Source organism: Pteronotus mesoamericanus, unplaced genomic scaffold, assembly GCF_021234165.1.
Source record: "Pteronotus mesoamericanus isolate MK-2021 breed Mesoamerican mustached bat unplaced genomic scaffold, CSHL_Meso_final contig_90, whole genome shotgun sequence".
NCBI classification, from domain to species: Eukaryota; Metazoa; Chordata; class Mammalia; order Chiroptera; family Mormoopidae; genus Pteronotus; species Pteronotus mesoamericanus.
In genome coordinates this window covers 23,479,999-23,498,506 of record NW_026555277.1, presented here as the reverse complement: position 1 = coordinate 23,498,506, position 18,508 = coordinate 23,479,999, and the positions used below count along the sequence as shown (strand labels likewise).

At 35.2% G+C, this 18,508-nt stretch overlaps 1 protein-coding gene across 1 annotated transcript in view; it reads right to left on the bottom strand.

Annotated features, from left to right (window-relative positions):
* SATB2 (SATB homeobox 2) overlaps window positions 1-18,508 on the bottom strand; it is a 170,629-nt gene that overhangs the window by 71,794 nt on the left and 80,327 nt on the right. Inside the window, exon 5 of the mRNA XM_054585878.1 lies at window positions 18,162-18,264. Coding sequence (XP_054441853.1) covers window positions 18,162-18,264 — 103 coding nt within the window. The remainder of the gene's footprint in view (window positions 1-18,161; window positions 18,265-18,508) is intronic.

Below are 18,508 nucleotides of genomic sequence, written 5' to 3'. Positions count from 1 at the left end.
TTATTATGGTGCCTGTAGTTTGGCATATTGTTTACAGCAACAGAACAATATTTGAATCAAAAAAGTACTGAATCTCAAAAAAATTAAGCAGATATGTTTGCTAGAAAACTGGGTGAGATGACTCAAACAGTGATGAATTTGTCTTTACTTTGGCTCAAGAAACTAGTGGCAGATCACATGTGGAGAATTTGAATAATTAGGTAATGAACTATAAGGGTGGGGGAAAGCACTATTTCTAAATTAATATTTTATGTAATATGTAATTTTAAAATATATATGAGGAGGTAAATTAATACATATAAAAGTAAGTAGCCATTTGGCCATTTTATTTACATGTCTAAAGATTTTATATATTCAAAACCTCAGAAAATTAGATAATCTTGGGTTCACATTATATTCAGACATATACAGTATTTTTTTTTCTGCTTCAAAAAAAACTGAATGATTATCTAATTTTCCTATGAACTCCCTAATAAGTCAAAAGTTTACATCAAACTTCTTTAAGTGTTCTATTTTTAACTTAATCCTTTCAATGTAATTCATTTAGCTTGTATTCACCTTTCCTTCATGAGGTTCAAGGTGAAAAATTATTTTAATTTTATCCTCTAAAGGCAAACATTTTTTCAGTCATTGTATTAATTAAACTTTAAGGTATACAATCTTACAATCAAACCAAGCAAATAGTTAGAAGCCTTCAATAAGGCAAGCTAACACAGTTTTCATAAAACAAGAATTACTATTATAAAGTCCTTATTGAAAAAAGAAGTAGAGACCACAGACTGCTTCTAGAGTCAAGTCATACTGTATAGGCATAAATATTTGGCCCTGGGTAGACATTTTATTCACTTTTATTTGCTTATTTGCTTTTTAATTTGGCCAAAGACAAATTCAAATATTAAATTATGTTTTCAGGTATGTAAGCAAAATCCTTATCTGTTTCTTTTTCTACTTAAAAAACATAGACCCATTCTCTCATAGCATGCATTCTTTGACCAAAAACTAATTTTCCAAAATCTCAGCATTTTCATTTCTCAATAATTACATTTGAGTAAGTTACTTTCTTGAGATATAGCTAAATCACACCATCAATTAAAAAAAAAAAAACAACAAAAACACTCCATTCACAGACCTAGTCACAATCATGCACACAGGTAGGCACAAATACTGGAGTTCCATGAAACCTACATGAATTGTTGTAATAAGAATCAGAATAATGTCAATCCATAACCCTTTAAGATTATATCATACATAATAATTCTCGCTTTTCTTATGAGTTCCCAGATCCTTATAAGTTCATATACTTAAGAACAGTTAACTGTAGAACTATCTTTAGAAACGTGGTAACACCATGAAATACTAACCACTTAGTAAAATACAATGAAGGAACTGCAGATGCAAATACCTACACATCCAGGTAGAGGAAACAGCCAAAGAAGCTAGCTGCAGAGGTACTGAAGAGAGCAAGGGAAAGCCTGCTCAGTCCAAAGGGAGCAGCGCCTAACTTGCATCAGCCAGCCTTTGTCTTCCTCATATTATCAATCCTTCAGATTTTTTTTAAGAAATTAAAACGTTGGACTTTTATATGATAGCTCCTAACTTTTAAGTATTGGCAATTCATTCCATTTTCAAAACACAATAAAAGCCAATCAAAACATTTCTGAAAACCAGATGCTGCCCACTGACAGCCAATCTTAAAATTTTGCCTGTAAAACTGAATACACCCCCAATGTTGTTAAAGAAAAAAAAATCAGCAACACTTGTCAAAGATGGTAAGGCAGACCTTATACCAGGACCCACTACAACAGACAGAGGGGACACTACAATAGGATTGTAGAGTGTGGAGGGAGTTTGGGCCCAACTCCAAATACAGCATTGGCAAGTGGGAATTTATAGGCAAGGAGTAGGGTTAGGGCCAGTGGATGGAAAATTACTTAAGAGAAATATCAGAAATGAAGGGGATTCTGGCTAAACTGACCTAACAAGATTCTTTGCTGAAGACAGACCAGAGTAATCAGACATCACCTGGGGGATGGTGGCGGATGAGATATCAAAGGTGATCAGATATCAAGGTTATAGGGGGTTCTGGTTAAACTGACTTGGCAGGGTTCTTGCTAAAACTGGAATTTACAAGGAAGTGTACAGATGGGCCTAGGAGAAGGTTCAGGAGCCTGTCTAAAGTTTGGTCAAGCAACGAATCTTTGTCAATGTTTTTCAGTCCCTGACAGCTCTACCAATAAAAGCCAAGATCTTTACTCCAACGAATAAAGGGGAAAGAAATCATCATCCAATATTACAAGTAGCTAAAAATCAAATGCTCATCAACAGGCTGCATTTCCACTGACCAAGGCCATGTACGATTTCAGCAACAGTTTGTACAGATTTTGCCAAATTAAAAAAAAAAAAAACCAGCCTTCCATTTTTTTCTGCTGCAACTCTTATAAAAATAACATCAGAACAATATTTAGCCTCTTAAGTTGCAGCAGATGAAATACAAATATTTAAAAAAGAGTCACAGGAACATCACAAACTGAATTTCGGTATTCATTATTTCTATTTTTCTTTTTAACCTATCTCTCCCTTCCTCCCTTCCTTCCTCCCTCCCTTTTTTCCTCCATCCCTCCCTCCCTCCCTCCCTCCCTCCCTTCCTTTTTTTTCCCCTCCCTCATTCCCTATCTTCCTCCCTTTTTCTTTTTAAATTACTTGGAAGTGAACACAAGAGATGAAATGCAGACCTAACAGAAGTGCCTGATTTTGTGTTTTGTTTTTCTCACTTTGATAGAAAAACATCATGTTAAGTCTGTCTTAAACTAAATCAAGACCAAAAACAACACCTTGGCTCTGAAGGACCATCTTATATCCCTGCAATATTCAGCCATGGATCAGAAATCTTCAAAGTGCAGAATAAAAGGCAATAATGCCTCTGATGATGAAAACAACATTCACATTCACAACAGAAAATATTCTCAATGTAGCCAAAATGCTTTCTAACTAAAGAGACGTTAGAAACACACTGCTTCCAGGGCTTTATATTAGAGGTGCAACTGAATTCCCTGTGAATTTGATTCTACTATTGTTGAAGTCCTAAAGGTGACCTGTGGAGTGGAAAGTACCTGGGAAGGAACGCTGTCAGCTCCAAGTACAAGTCCCCAGACAGGATGTGGCTTGAAGAACCATTGAAACAAGTGGGGCTGACAAACTTCCGGTAGCTGAGAGGCTTTCTGTAGCTATTTTCACCTTTGGGTATGCAATACAGATCTGGAATCTGCTCAGGTTTTTGAGAAAGACACAGTTCCAGGAGGATCTTACTGATTCCTTTGAGCTTTCTGGGAGTCAGTGAAAACCACAGGGAATGAAAAACCTGGACCTAACCACCCTTTGAGCTTCTGGGATTCCAATCACTTCCAAAGTAGGAGAGGCCTTTATCCCTGTATTAGAATTCCATAACCTTCCTCAACTTCACAGTTGATGTTCCGAACAAAAGCACCCCCTGACCATTAGCTATTCAGTGCCCATGATTACTGGCTATGGCAGGTTGTTCATACCCCAGAAGGTTTCACTCCTCCCAAGAGATTTATTTGAATTATAATTAGAAGATATTTGATTCAAAAATCCCATTTTATTTCAATTTTATAGTACATCCAGGAAGCCAAGTACTTATCTTAATTATTGCAAATCCCTGATATATATATATATATGCGTGTATATATATATATATATATATATATATATATATATATATTTTAGATGGTTGCAAGAACATTTTCAATACTATATATACACACACACAAATCTTGTCTTATATTCCTATCTGACAGTTTTTGGTAATTTTTTAATTGAAATTTCGGGTAAATATCTTTTCATCTGTTGGGAAAGATGTATGATATAATGATTATAAGCAGAGATTCCTAAATCAGACTGCTGGGATTTAAATCTCAGTTCTACCACTTGATAGATGTATAACCTTGGGCAGGTTACTTAACTCTTCTGTGCCTTTGTTCCTCATATACTAATTGTGAGTTAATAATTGTGCCTACCATGAAAGAATATTGTGCAGATTAAATGAATTAATATTTGGTGACACTTAAAACAATACCTGGTACTATGCAATGTTTACCATTACTATTATATTCATCTTGGTGTGTGTGTGTGCATGCGCAGGTAGAGATGAATGAATATAAACTGTACATTTCAGGTCTCTGCTCTTTCAGAGATACTCAAAATATTGTCCTTTAACCATTAACATCCATGTCACCTGGAAGGCTGTTAGAAACATAAATTAATGGGCCCCAAATCATAGTCTCTTAGAGCTCTTATGTGCACTAAGATTCCAACAATTAAAGTTGGACAATCAATGTCTGTCTATATTACCTTTGCTTTTACTTACTGTCTTTTGAGATTATACTGGATGCTTATTATTATCTCAGAATTATAAGAGTAAAGTTTATATAATCAGTATCTATGTGAAAGATCTTTGTTAAAGTGCTATTGTAAATTTCAGGAAAATATCTGTATAATTATGATGAACAAATAAGGCTTCTCATTTCAAAATTTCCTGATTAGGACATTCTGGCCAATGTCTGCTACTCTGAAAGGTCACCTAAAGAATTGCAATCTTTTCTTTTATTTCAAGTAACTATGACATATTACATTATATCAAGCTTAAAAACAACTCCCTATAATTTAAAAAAATTTATTATCAGTATAGAATTGTATGCAGGAATATGTTCCTATTTATTCCATTTCTCCAAGTGAGGCTTAATAGTTTATATTCTGACCTATGAATTATGAGGCAGAAGAAGAGATGGAAAATAAAATGACATAATCTCACAACTCTTGAAATTAAATTTACAGGAATGCTATACAAATAACAGCTTTAAGTTTCAAAAATCACTATGAATAAAAAATGGGGAAATTCAAGAAATAAAATATGCTTTAAATGTAGAGGCATACCTCATTTTATTGCACTTGGCTTTACTGCACTTCACAGATACTGAATTTTTTACAAATTAAAGGTTTGTGGCAATCCTGTGACATGCAAGTCTATCAGTGCCATTTTTCCAACAGCATTTGCTCACTTCATATCGCATTTTGGTCACTCTCACAATATTTCAAGCTTTTTCATTATTATTATATTTTAATTGTTCTATTATATTTTCATCATTATACTCTATTTTCATTATTATATTATTGTATTGATCTATGATCAATCAGTAGTCATCAATGTTAAGGCAAGACCCTCCACCAGCAAAAAGATCACAACTTGCTGAAGGCTCAGATGATGGTTGGCAATTTTTTGCAATAGTTATTTTTTAAAGATATATACATTGTTTTTGAGACATAATGCTATTGCACGCTTAATAAACTACATTATAGTGTAAACATAACTCTTATATGCATTGGATAACCAAAAAAACTTTGATGACCCGTTTGTTTGTGATACTCGCTTTACTGCAGTGGTCTGGAACAAAACCTGCAGTATCTCTGAGGTACGCAGGTATACATGTTACATTTTTATCAACCAGAAGAAAGGAAAGTTTACTACAGTATTTTTAAAAAGCAAATGCTTACTGTATTGTTTTTATTTTCCAGAGAACAAGAAAGCATCAAAATGTCCTAACTTAAAAAAGCAAAAACAATACAAACAAAAAATCTTCTTCCCCCCATCGGTTTAGTGCTGTTAGATGTCATTATTCATATTATGTCTGTAAAGGTGTTATGTAAACTAAACACAGTAAAATTTCAATATTTAAAATATATTCTCCAGTGACTAAGTGCCCCAAAGTGTATGGCTGAGTATTTATGAGCTGCAAAAGGAGAAGCATCTCATTGGCACAGGTGCCTGCCAATCAGAGCTAAGTGGCATAGGATAGGTGGAAAGGAGAACACACTGGGGTTTTTAAGGCCTGTGTTGTAACTAGCAGGGAGATTTTGGGATTACCTGTAAAATGAGGAGAATTGCCTGTAAACTGGTTTTAAATCAACCTTCCAGGTTACTTACCTAATAGCATCTTAAAGTGTATTGCTGCTAGGATTTTCAAAACAATTCTCTTTCTCAGAATAATTGCTTCTGCTTTTTGACTCTGGCTAAAAGTTAAGACTCTCCTAAGACAGACATCTCTATTAGTGAAACTTCACACAGCAACAAGAACACTAGTATTTACCTAGCAGAAACAGTGGTAGTTGGAGTACTGCTCTTGCAAGTTTATTATCTATCAATACTGTGTAAAGGGCTGATAATTTGTCCAGAACTATGAACCTAATGTTTCAATGCAAACCTTAACACAGTTGCTTTTGTGAAATAACCCCTGGGGTTTGTCCATAGTTATAATGAGTGAAAAGTAATGAAGTGGGGAAAAGGTTTTGCATTGAGAAATTTCTAGAATTTTGGGTCTATGGATTTTTCCTTAAACCATTAAGATGCTTATGCAAATGCAAACAGATTAGCATGAATGAGTGCTATAAAACTCTAGAATTCCCCTGAAATATCTCCTAAAACCTTGGATGGAAGAATATAAGCCAAATTTTTTTAAAAGATGGTAAATTTCTCTGTGACTCTTTAAGTCTCAGAAAGTACTCTGCAAGTGATTTACAAAGATAAGACATAGGCTTGCCTTTGGTACTGCTGGCAGAAAAGTTGCCAGTGAAATTGATAATTTCAAATGGGTACCCAAATCTTCGCGCACAGAGAAAAGATACATGAACACGCCATTGCCTTGGATTTCCAAACCTTCACCCCAACTTCCCTACTTCCCCACCCCAACCCCAAAACTGCAGTGTACAATTTTAAACACAGTGATCACATTAATACTAGTAAAGTCGGATAACTTGTTCAAGGTCAAATAGCTATCCAAACACAGATAAATATTTAGGAATATTCAAAAGGATTAGGGCTGACTCTAGCCTCATAAGCATAATAAACAAACCACATGGACTGTGAAAACTACTTTCTATTTTTCTTTCTCTGCATAACTCTAAGTCAAGTTCTTAGGGTCTCAATGTTTCACAAGTACTTCTTAATGGGTTTCCTTTAGAGAAAAATGTTTTTATTGTTAAGTGCTGAAATTTTCACATCATGCTAATACATCTCTTTTAAAACATGCTGGCATTGCGGGTAACCTCAGGCCCTACTTATCACACACATAGTAGCTAAGGCACTGAGCTGAATCCTTTACATGTTATTGGCAATTAATTCTCACAACAACTGTATGTCAGATATTATAATGCCTGCTTTATTGAAGAAGAGGTTGAGAAAAAGTAATGTTACAAACCTATCAAAGGAAGAATCAGGATTCAAATGTACGTACGTCTTCAGGTTCTTAAAGCCTTGGGCATGTGATTAATTTTAGGGTGTGAGTCAGGACTAATCAACTTTCCTACAGATAAATCCTACTTTCTATCTGTATATGTGTGCACACATGTATTTGGCATGTACGTGCATAGGTGGCATGATGTATGGATGAGTTATATGAATGGTGAAGGCTCAGCCTCATGCCTCCAATAATGTCCTGTTAACCTTTCAGAGGTGAGAGACTGAAAAAGCTGGTTAAAAAAAGTGATTAAATCATTGATTCCTCAATTGCTAATCAATAAAATAAGAGCATTCACATTTGTTTGTTGTTCTAATTTAGATGATAAATATTTGTTAACCAACTATTCTGTGCTAGGAATGATGTCAGCTCCTAGAGATACAGTATTGAATAATATTAGCTTAAAAAAGAAAAACTCTACCTACAGATTTGTTTCAAACAATTTACCTGTTTGGTATACATAATGTAACATCTGCCTGTGATTTAAAATGCTTTTCTATTTGATAATGAAACATAGCTCCTTTTGATTCCTATCTTGTTGTTTACTATCAATTCATTCCAGTCATCTAATACAAACTCACACTCATTATATGCCTTTTCAGGAATTTCCTTTTCTTTTATTTTTCTTGTGACCAAAAAAGCTTTGCCCCAAAATGAGTGTCATCAACATGGATTCCCACCTGACTGATGAAAGACATGAATCACACAACATAGAACTTTAGAAAGTATTCTTTATAAACCCTGTGAATATGAAGTGTTTCTTTGAACCAGGTAACCAACAAGAAATAAAATGGGTATTCACACTCACCTAACATGGTAATAACCTGAGAATCTTGGGCAATTGCAATAAGTTCACATAGGATTGAACTACATGAAACTGATGATACGCAACAGTTTTGACCTGCAAAAATTGTGATTTCATATGGTTCTACTTGACATTTATGTTTACATCACTCTCTGAACTGGACTACACAGTAATGTTATACAACCCTCCTATTCACCCAAAGTACTTCAGATTCAGAATTAAATTCTTTTTTAAATGTAAATATAATACTAATTTCCATGAAAACCCAGAATAGCATCCCATCTGCCAATACTAAATATGCCCAATCACGGGAAATACTATTTTACTCTCTCCTATTCAATAAGTGTAGGTACAGTCAATTTGTTATATAAAAACCATTTTGTGTTAACACAAACAGAGACAGGCATGATTTTAAGAGTTAACGCTAATATCCCATCTAAAACAGATATAAATCCTACACCATTGGGGGGAAAAAACTATTACCAGAAGAGTTCACTAAATATAATTAAAGAAAATATTAGGCTTCTGAAAGGGCTGAAGGGCAAAAGAAAAAAGAAAAAAAGCTTAAGTCTTTTAGGACTACAAAACCTAAAGATTTTTTTCCTCTAAATTTGTTAAAGAGAATCCGTCTCTGGGTTGAGACCTTGCTTGCAAAGTCTCTGCCTCAAGCAAGAGATTCAGAGCCAACTTGTTAACTCCTAATAAAACAAGGTTTGGAAGGAAAATGCTTCCAGCCCCGTAAGTGAAATGTACCAGCCAGCACTGTGATAATACTGTATGACTGGTCTTAGGTATATTTTCCCCTTATTATCAACTTCCTTTTTCCATCATATTAAGATCCACAAAAACATATATGTCTACCATAAAGCAACTTGAATCAGGACACCTCTGTTTTGGGGGCAATAAACGCACATAGGGCCCCATTATGTTCCACGGAAAAAGTGAGCATTATCCACCATTACCAGTACGGCATCAGAACGTTATTGTCCCGTTTGGTTTCAAACAATGCTTTATCATAGTTTGAATAATCAGTGATCATTTCAAATATTCCCATAACTCTCTATATAGGTTAAAGCTACTTATATCTAATAATATCATTATCTTTAGTCTTTATTTTAATCTGAAACTGTCATTTCAGAGGTGAATTCACGCATGATAGAAAAAAAAAAACACTTGAGAAACTTGTCATTATTGTTCAGGAGCATTCTACCTTTGACATTTAGCATTCTGTTTGTGCATTAATTCCTTAGTTTAACCTATTGAAGAAAAAACTAATCAAGGAAACAATCAACCCATGACTCATTCTTTTTTTCTGTGATTTTATAGAATTTAAATGTCTTAGGCCATTTTTAAGGAAAATACTCAATAAACTAGCTGGAGAAATCTCAAAGGGACATTTTTCTTAGGCTACATAAATGGTCCCTAAATTTTACTCAATGAAGGTGTTACTGCCTCTTTCAGTGGAACTGACTATTACTAAATCTTTAGCTCAATAACAATTAGTAAAAAAAGAGAATGATTCTAAACAATTACTAACTTGCTAAGGACATTTGTAAAATTCTTTAAACAGCCAAGTATTTTCTTTTTTCTCTCAATTGAGAAATCATATAGTAAACAAGATTAGTCACAATACAACGTGTGTGAAAATAAAACTGTTCTAAGTTCATATATGTTCAAATAAGTTCATCTATATAATTTAGTTCTATTAACATTTACTAAGTACCTGCAATGTTCAAGGCCCTATACCCACAGGGCTCTAAGGAAATCACACAATGAATGTGTTGCCAGATGTTCCTTCAAGGAACGTTTGGTCTATTCAGTAATTTGGCCTATTACTCAAGAATCAAAACTACTACGGAACATGGAACTTAGGAAGGTGATAGCTTTAAAGGCCCAATGTTAGAACTCATAGCCTGACTGGTATTCCAGATGATTCAGGTCCATTCTCTTGGGAGTTCAAGACTCCAAGGTCAGATGATCTCAAATTCTTGCAAAAGTTAAAATGAAAGCCTATCATCAGTCAGGCAAACGGCTAGTTAAACTGTCTACAGCAGGCAACTGTCATGTTAGTCCTAGCATCTTACATAGCATTTGCATTTAAGAGCTTCGAACACCTTGCAAATTTCAGCGTTTTTCAGCTTTAACTTTGTAAATTCTCTGAAAAAAAAACAAATATAAACTTTTACTTAATTTATCAGGAAGTCAAGAGAATTCTTTGATTTTAACTGACCACTTTCCCCCAAATTAGAGGACATCACTACAATCATATCATATTTTAAATAAGCTAGACATTCCTTGGTCTACATACAAAAATTTTCATTTCACAACTCTGTAGATTCTTTGTCAGTCACCACCAGATCTATCTTTGTTTTCAAGTTTTTAATCTTGCTTCTGGGCAGGACAAATGCAAATCTGAAACTATGAGAAATCTAAAGCACACTGTAAATAAATGCTAAGAATTAAAGAGCCTTGTACTACTATAAATCCTTCACTGTGTTACTTCAGGTCAAGTCCCTACTTCTCTCTCATTGTTTCCCACACATGGCTGATCCAGTACTACTTCAGGGGTTCTCCTCTATTAAGGCCCAGTCCCAGCCATTCTATTCCTCACTGCTAGATAATCACATCACCTACGACCCCCACTATGTGGCACTAGCTACCTCTTTCTTTACCACTCACTCCATCTTCAAAATCTGTCTCCTTATCTACCTCCTTTCCTCCAGGTTCTTTTTCTTTCAAAGGTAAAGTGTCATCAGTGCCTCAGATCCCATCCTCTCCTAGTTTCTGAACTCTAGCTAATCATCCCTCTTCACCTTCAGAGCCTTTGGCTCCCACTGGCTCCATCCTCCCTCTCCTGGGTATTGGGGTACAAAAGGGGAGGGGGAGAGTGTGGGTTCTACCCTAGTGCTGCAGCGAGCTGCCTTATAGCATTTCCTAAGCCAATCTCTGCTCTCCCCATTTCCTTGCCTTCTTCCCTACCTGGCCGCATGTTACCCTTGTTCTCACACGATAGGCAAATAGCTCCCTCCAAGTCATCATGGCCTTTGTGCCAAAGCTAAGAGCTCCCAATTACCTCTTCTCCTTCTCCTCTTCCTGGCACCCTTAATAACATTTCTCCACCGGTAACCCATCTTCTCTTGGCTTCCATGAAACCTCACTTCCTTCCTTATCATGTCTTCTTAAACCACAGTCCTTTTCCTCTCAAAGCTTCCAATCTCCTCGGGGTCTCACCCTCTCCTTTTGAAATGCTCCTTTGGCATCATTTTAACTATCACGTCCAAATAATTGGCTCCAAAATCTATTCTCTAGTTGCATCTTTTAGTCAGCTGGCTCCACATCTTGAACAGCCCAATGGATATTTCTACCTAGTTCACCAACTCTCACTGAAGTTATCAGCAACTTTCTCTAAATACATGTTGTCCTATTTCTGCCAAAACCATTAAGAGCCACTTAAGCTCAAAAAGCTTGGATTCCACTCTGATTTCTCTTTCTTGTTCTCACACAGTTATTGATTGGTTACTTTGCTCTTTCTCACTACTTCCACCAAAAACCAAGTCTCACCTCCCTCACTCACCTTCCACATATTTCTGCACTAAATTTTATTTTGCCTACTTCCTCCAGTGTGTACATACTGTCCCTTCTCCCTCCTACCTGCCTTCCCATGTATTATTTCTTCACAAATTATTGCCCTGCCTCCAAACTTGACATTCAGCAAGTAGAATTTACGGGCCTTTCTCTGTGCTACCATTCCACCAGTTTATACCAAGGCCATCTATTTGCCAGATACTCTTACAGGGCTGCCTCCCCTGCTGAGCTGAGGTCAACACAACCAGAGGCAGGAACCACACCTTGTGTGTTACTGGGTGTCTCCTAACACTAAATGTGGCCTGTAGTTGAGGCACTTGCTAAACATTTGTTTAATTAAAATTAGTTCTTTAATTGTGACTGATTTTCTTACAAGGAAAATTTCCTGTGAGGTATATAAAGCAGGTGTTCACATTTATTTTTAAATGACAAAATGTGTGTTATATTATTAATTATTTTATATAGAATGTAGGCTTTTTGAAAACAGGACCTGTGTCTTATACTTCTTTCAAATACTAAGTATATTGGATGGATTGATGGATGGATGCATGGATGGATGGGGGGAGGAAAGGAAGAAGTTAGGAAAAGAGATCTTTTCCCCTTCTTATTCTTTTTTAATATGTATTTATATATATACCTGTATTTAACATATATACATCTATTTAAGATGTATAAATATGAGAAGATAGCAAGTTTGTTTCTTTTAATCTACAAACTACATTGTTGACAAACAACTGTTTTTATTTTTTTAATCACTTTATGAATAAAGGTTTTCAGGCTAGAGAAGCAGTATGGGTGGAATGAGATTCTTAAGCTCCACATAAGGCCCTGACCAGTGTTGCTCAGCTCATTGGGTTTCATCCTGCAAAGTGAAAGGTTGCCAGTTTGACTCCAAGGCAGGGCACATGCCCCGTTACAGGTTCAGTCCACCAGGTTAGGCGGCGGCATGTACAAGAGGTAACCAAGGGATGTTTCTCTCACACATCCATGTTTATCTCCCTCTCTTTCTCCTTCCTTTCTCTTCTCTCTAAAATAAATACATAAATACATAAATGTTTTTTAAAAATAGAATAAAATTTTAGAAAGGATCCAAGTAAGGAATTAGCCCACATCTGAGCTTAGGGTTCAAGGCGTTCTTCATGCAACATTCTTCCCCTTGCTGACACCACCAATAAGCTTTTAACCCTAAGGCCAGGTAGGGTAAGGTGACCGATGAATGATCACCAGTATTCATCCATGATTGTCACAGTGAATACGTACGTACAAGGCCCTTTCAAATACTGGAAAACCAGTAAGATAAAAAGCAGTTGATTGTGAAAATGAGGTTTGTATTTCCAGGAATCCAATATTTATATAATATTTGAGGATCTGATGTTGGCATTACTTTAAGCAAGGTACGGTATGAGGAGAGGACAGACAACCTTCCTTTCCAAACACCTTGATTTAGATCCAAAGCTAAAAGCAAATTTATTTCATAACTCAGAAGAATTAGGTAGACAAAAGTGAGTTACTGTTACCTCATCAGAGCTAAACAACAGCAGAGGCAGAAGTACCGGCAGTTGATTAAAGGCATTGTCCTGACCACCGATACCACCATGGCAAAGTACGGGCTGCCTTATGGAACCGGGTCAGAGGACATTGATTTCTCCATTCAACTCCGAGGCACCACTTTGTAAATGACACAATCATTTTGGGGTACAAGAGGTGCTTTAAATGTGGTAACATTATATCATTTCAGCTATAATGATCATAATTACTTATTTCTTTTAATCACAACCCACTTAACCACTTTAGTACAGAGGACTAGTTCAAGGAGTTTAATTTTCATTCAACATCTAATCTTTGTGTTTACTGAAACCCTTCACGGGCTTTGTTTACTGTCTGCTTGCTGGCCTGGACGTTTGATCTTGCAAGACTAGATCAGACAGGGTCAGATAAAATACTGATTACTAGAATAAACCAGGCTTGGGGAAGTAACACTGATTTTAAAAATCCTCATTTCTCCCAGCTTTTTAATATTTTGCTAAATAAGCTCAAATAAACAAATAAAATTAAGACAACTAGCAATCAGGGAGTTCTTGACCAATGATTGAGAAAAGAAGGTGATGGGGATAATTCTGCTCTCTGGCCAAACTATGGGGTTTAGTTAGGTCCATTCTTTCTAGTGGTATTATTTTATTACACAAATAATTTCATAATACCCACTAGTATTTATGTGTACTTTCAATGACCCTTTAATTCTTGAGACATATTAAATATTTGCGATTGACCTGACCAAGACAACAGTTCGTTTTGCCAGATGAAAAACACGTTAGATATAAAATGATTTTCTTTTAACTTACTAATTTTTAATTAAAAAATATTTAAAATAATGAGCCCTTCTTTGTTAAGGCACTATCATATTCTTACAAAATCTGCAAAAGTAGATTGTCATTAGGAGTGTAATTCCTAACGGTGTGGCACACATAATTCCCCTTACTTTCATAACAATGGTGGGGAAAGTTGCTGCTTAAAAATAATTAATGCAAAAGAAGAACTAGGTTAAAGTAACTTTTATTAAAATGGATAGAACTTATGAAAGAAAAGTGGACCGAGTAAATCCTACATAATCCCAAGAATTCTTTAAAATAGTGTTGTAATAGCATGAACATTTTTAAGACCTTGTGGATTATTTTTGTATCCAACACTGAAACTGCTACACATGAAACAGCTGTTAATATTGTTGGATTGTTTTGTTTTGTATTGTTTTTTGCTTTTACGCAGAATGTACATTTTTTTTTTATCCTTTGGAGCTTATGAGCTCTACATTGTAAAATGTAGGCCAGAAGCAATTATATCGTGAGATGAACAGCAATAAAAAAAACATGTTGTCTAAACCAATTTACTACCTCATCCACCCACTTCATTTTCTTCAATATCAAAAACTCATAGGATGCAGGTTCATGGTTCTGGACCTTAAAAACAGAGTATACAAATTCTGTCTCCCCATCTCCCCTGAATTAACACTAATGTTAACTCAAATATGTCTGTGTCAACCATGATTGTCTTTGAAATTAAAGAAAAAAGATAAACAGAATGTGCTTTGCTGTGATCTGGGGAAAATAAAGTTAACATGCTATGCCAAACCAACCTAGGACTTTTTAAAGAATAAGTGTAAATAGTTTAGCTTTAAGAACAACAAATTCAAAAAATGCACATTAAAATGTTTACTTCAAAATTTAGACAATTCCATTTGTATATAGTTTTTACATCTGTTTTTAATGATATCAAATTATTGATTGTTCATTTTTCTCATATTTATTTAAGCATTAACTATAGAATTTGCAATGTGATCTTTTTTTTTAATCCTCCAGTAGACTTTTATTTTTGCCAGGTTTTAGTCATATTTACTTTGATCTTTCAGAGTATATAATTATTTTACTGTTTATTTATTTCTATGAGAAAAGAAAAAAATTTTGACCTAGAGATCTATATGTGGCAATTTGTAACAGAATCACATAGCTTATGTTTAGGAAATCATGGTTTTGATTAAGAAGCAACCATTTAGTTCCCACTGTTTTATTAAAACAGACATTAGCAGATAATAGGAAACATATTTAACAATGCAGCCTGCACTTAGTTTGGAACATCAGTAAGTTAGTTTGAGATTTTCTTCTCTACTGGCTATCAGCCATGGTACATGTAAATAGGTAACTTTGGGCTAAAAGGGAGGCAGGAGTGGCCGGGTGGGGGTAGGAAAACCAGAAGGAGGGACACAGAACTCTGGCTCCTGAGTGTTCAGGAAGAGCCCTAAGGTTGAATTCTGGTTTTGCCACTACTAATTTCCTTCCTTTTCTTCTCATTTTGACAATGTATGGACACAAACAAATTTTACAAACAGAATCATTACTTTCTCATGAGAAATGGATTCTACTAGATAGGAACTCTCACAGCAACATCTATTCATAGCATAAAGCTCCCATCGAGTGAAACGTGCCTGTATGGGTCCAACACTTCCTTTTCTCTAGGGGTCGAAAGTTAATAAAACACTCTTCTCTGGGTGTTTATTTTCTGTACACCATTATACCTGTCATGAATTCTTTGTTTTTCCTCCCACTCCCTTGGTTGATGAATCAACACCACTTGAACTGTTTTACGGCAGCTTGTGTTTACTTCACACATACCTTAACCTTCCCTTTTCTCTTCCCACTGACACACACATGCATACACACACTTTTCAACAGGAACGACTAGCTCCATCTCTTTGAATAGCATGTGTACACAGTGTCTGGCAGCCTCTTCAGGTGTGTGGATCCTTGACCTCCTGTTGAAATCAAGGTCTTAGTCTGCTTTTACGGCACTTAAAAATTTAACTGTGCATTTACTATCCTGAGGGAAAAAAAGAACCTGAAGAGTTGGATTTCTGAGAAAGAAAGGAGAAAAGTAGAAGCCATGAGTGTTAATGTGTGTGTGAATGTGCACACACACACATTCTGTAGTGGCAATTCAGAAAACACTAGAGTGAAGGGTTTCCAGTCTTTCTAAATCTGGAATTATACTCCAGACTATTAAAAGAGGACACTCTCTTCCTTTCTCTTAAACAGCTAGTAAATGGGATTTAACAAATGACCTTGAAGCTGTGTGATTCTTTTGATTTTTAGCCAAAGAGGGTATGTTCAAGCACGTTAACAATCTTATTTTAAAAGAAAAACTTGGAGACAACACTTAGGGAAAAGAAATCCTTCTGAACCACACAATCATGTCTTATAATGTGAAAGCATTATACATTGGATCCTGTACAAGAGTTAATATTAATAATAATCTCAAGCACCCAACCAGAACCTAAAGTGGCTTAAGAATTTTAGAATATGTAGAAAAGAAACAGATCTTAACTAAATATTTAGTAAATTTAGTTTCTCCTGGGTAATTCAACATCATGACTTTCCTTATAAATTTTATATCTAGCATAAAATGCTCTCATCCCTTTGAAATCAGAAGTGTGCCACCAGTGCATATGAAGCTCATTTTCCTCAAAAGGTAACCTTGTAAACAAGTTCCCAAATACTCTACAGCCAACAAGCATTACTTCCACACTCTGTCTCCCGAGAGGAAACCTGCAGGTTGTAAAACAAATAAATCCATCCTTTACTTTTACCTACCCACCATAAATGTCATTTGCTCCTCAGATGGGGGCAGTGAATTGACAGCAAGGCTATGAGAACCTATAATAAAACATGATGGATGATACCATAATCGTGCAAAATTTGGACTGGAAAACCCTCAAACATCAACCTATTATGTTACCGAAAATTCCCCAAATCACCTTGGAGGCTGATCACATTTGAATTAAACAGCATTTGAATTGGGGTGAGAACAACGGAACTTTTCCAACATTGACGTATTTGTAAAGGCAAAATATCACAAAAATATTTAAAGGACTGAATGGTCTAAATAGCATGACATTTATTATGTAAGAGAATTGCATATTCAGGACCAGACGTAATTCCATATACAGGGTCTGGCAGAAGTAAAGCCTGCTTGAGTGTGGTTTGTCGGGTAATAACATGGGTATAATAATTTATAGTTTTGATTTGAACATTTTACCTAAAAGGTCACATGGTGTACTTGAATGTGATAGTGTTATATTACAGCAGTACATGCTTATGATTTTGTAATATAAGATTTTGTAATAAAAAAGGGGCATTATCTGAGCCAGACCATGTATAAGACATTACTATTAGTACAACTACTGCTATTAATTATTGTTATAGTATGATAGCTATTAATTAAGAGATTGCTTTGTGCTGATATTAACTTACTTAGTCCTCACAGCTAGCCAGAGACTTTAGATGCTTTTATTTTTTTTACTTTTCAGATGAGAAGACTGAGTCTTGGTAGAATTAAATAATTTGTTCAAACTCGCACAGCTATCAAATGGAAGACAAAGATTTGAACACAACTCTGCCTGAGGGCAGAGTCCCTTTGCTTTAACCACTGCTCTAGAATTGTCTCCAAATCAACATAACATCAAAACTCCATTTCTGACCTAAGATTTCCTGATACCACAGCAGTCCTTCTGATATGTAATTTGTACTTACACTGTAAGTGTTGATTTAACCTAGAATGACTGCTTTTAAGTTCCATTAATATATTAGTAGAAATAATTTATCAATTAGCTTTTTAAATAAACAGGCTTAGGTGAAATAAACCATTTCAAAATACTTCGAAAGATCTCAACCTTCATAAGCTTGTCTTGTGAAAACATAAACTTCATATATTATGCTAAGAATTTAAGTTTTAGTTCTAATGCCATCTTAATTTTAAGGAAGCCCATTTGGATCTCTTGAGGGAAATATTAAGAATCTTTATAAAAATTATATAAAATTTTATTTAAAAATTATACCTAAAGTTAGCATAAATTCCAGAGCATCAGCAACTCATTGGCCTAAGAAATGGAAAATAGGCTTTAAAAATAAAAAGTTTACCTTTAATCTTCTTGTACTTCTTATACCATCGCCCAAACTCCTGGCACTTGGTTGCTGACACGTTGGCATAGTATGTGCTATTTACAATGGATGAAATCATACTCTGTGAAGAAAAAATGGTATATTTCATAAATATGAGTACTGCTTTTTAGGGACAGGAAAGGACATACTATAACCCACATCAATCTCCTTTGCCTTCTAAATGTGAAGAAGTCACCTTCCTGCAAACTAAACTATTAAACATTAAATATGATTATCTACGTCTACTGTCCCTTAAATGTATACTTATATGATGATAGTGCTTTCTCTAAAAAAACCAACCCAGGAACAATGTCAACGATGGAGGA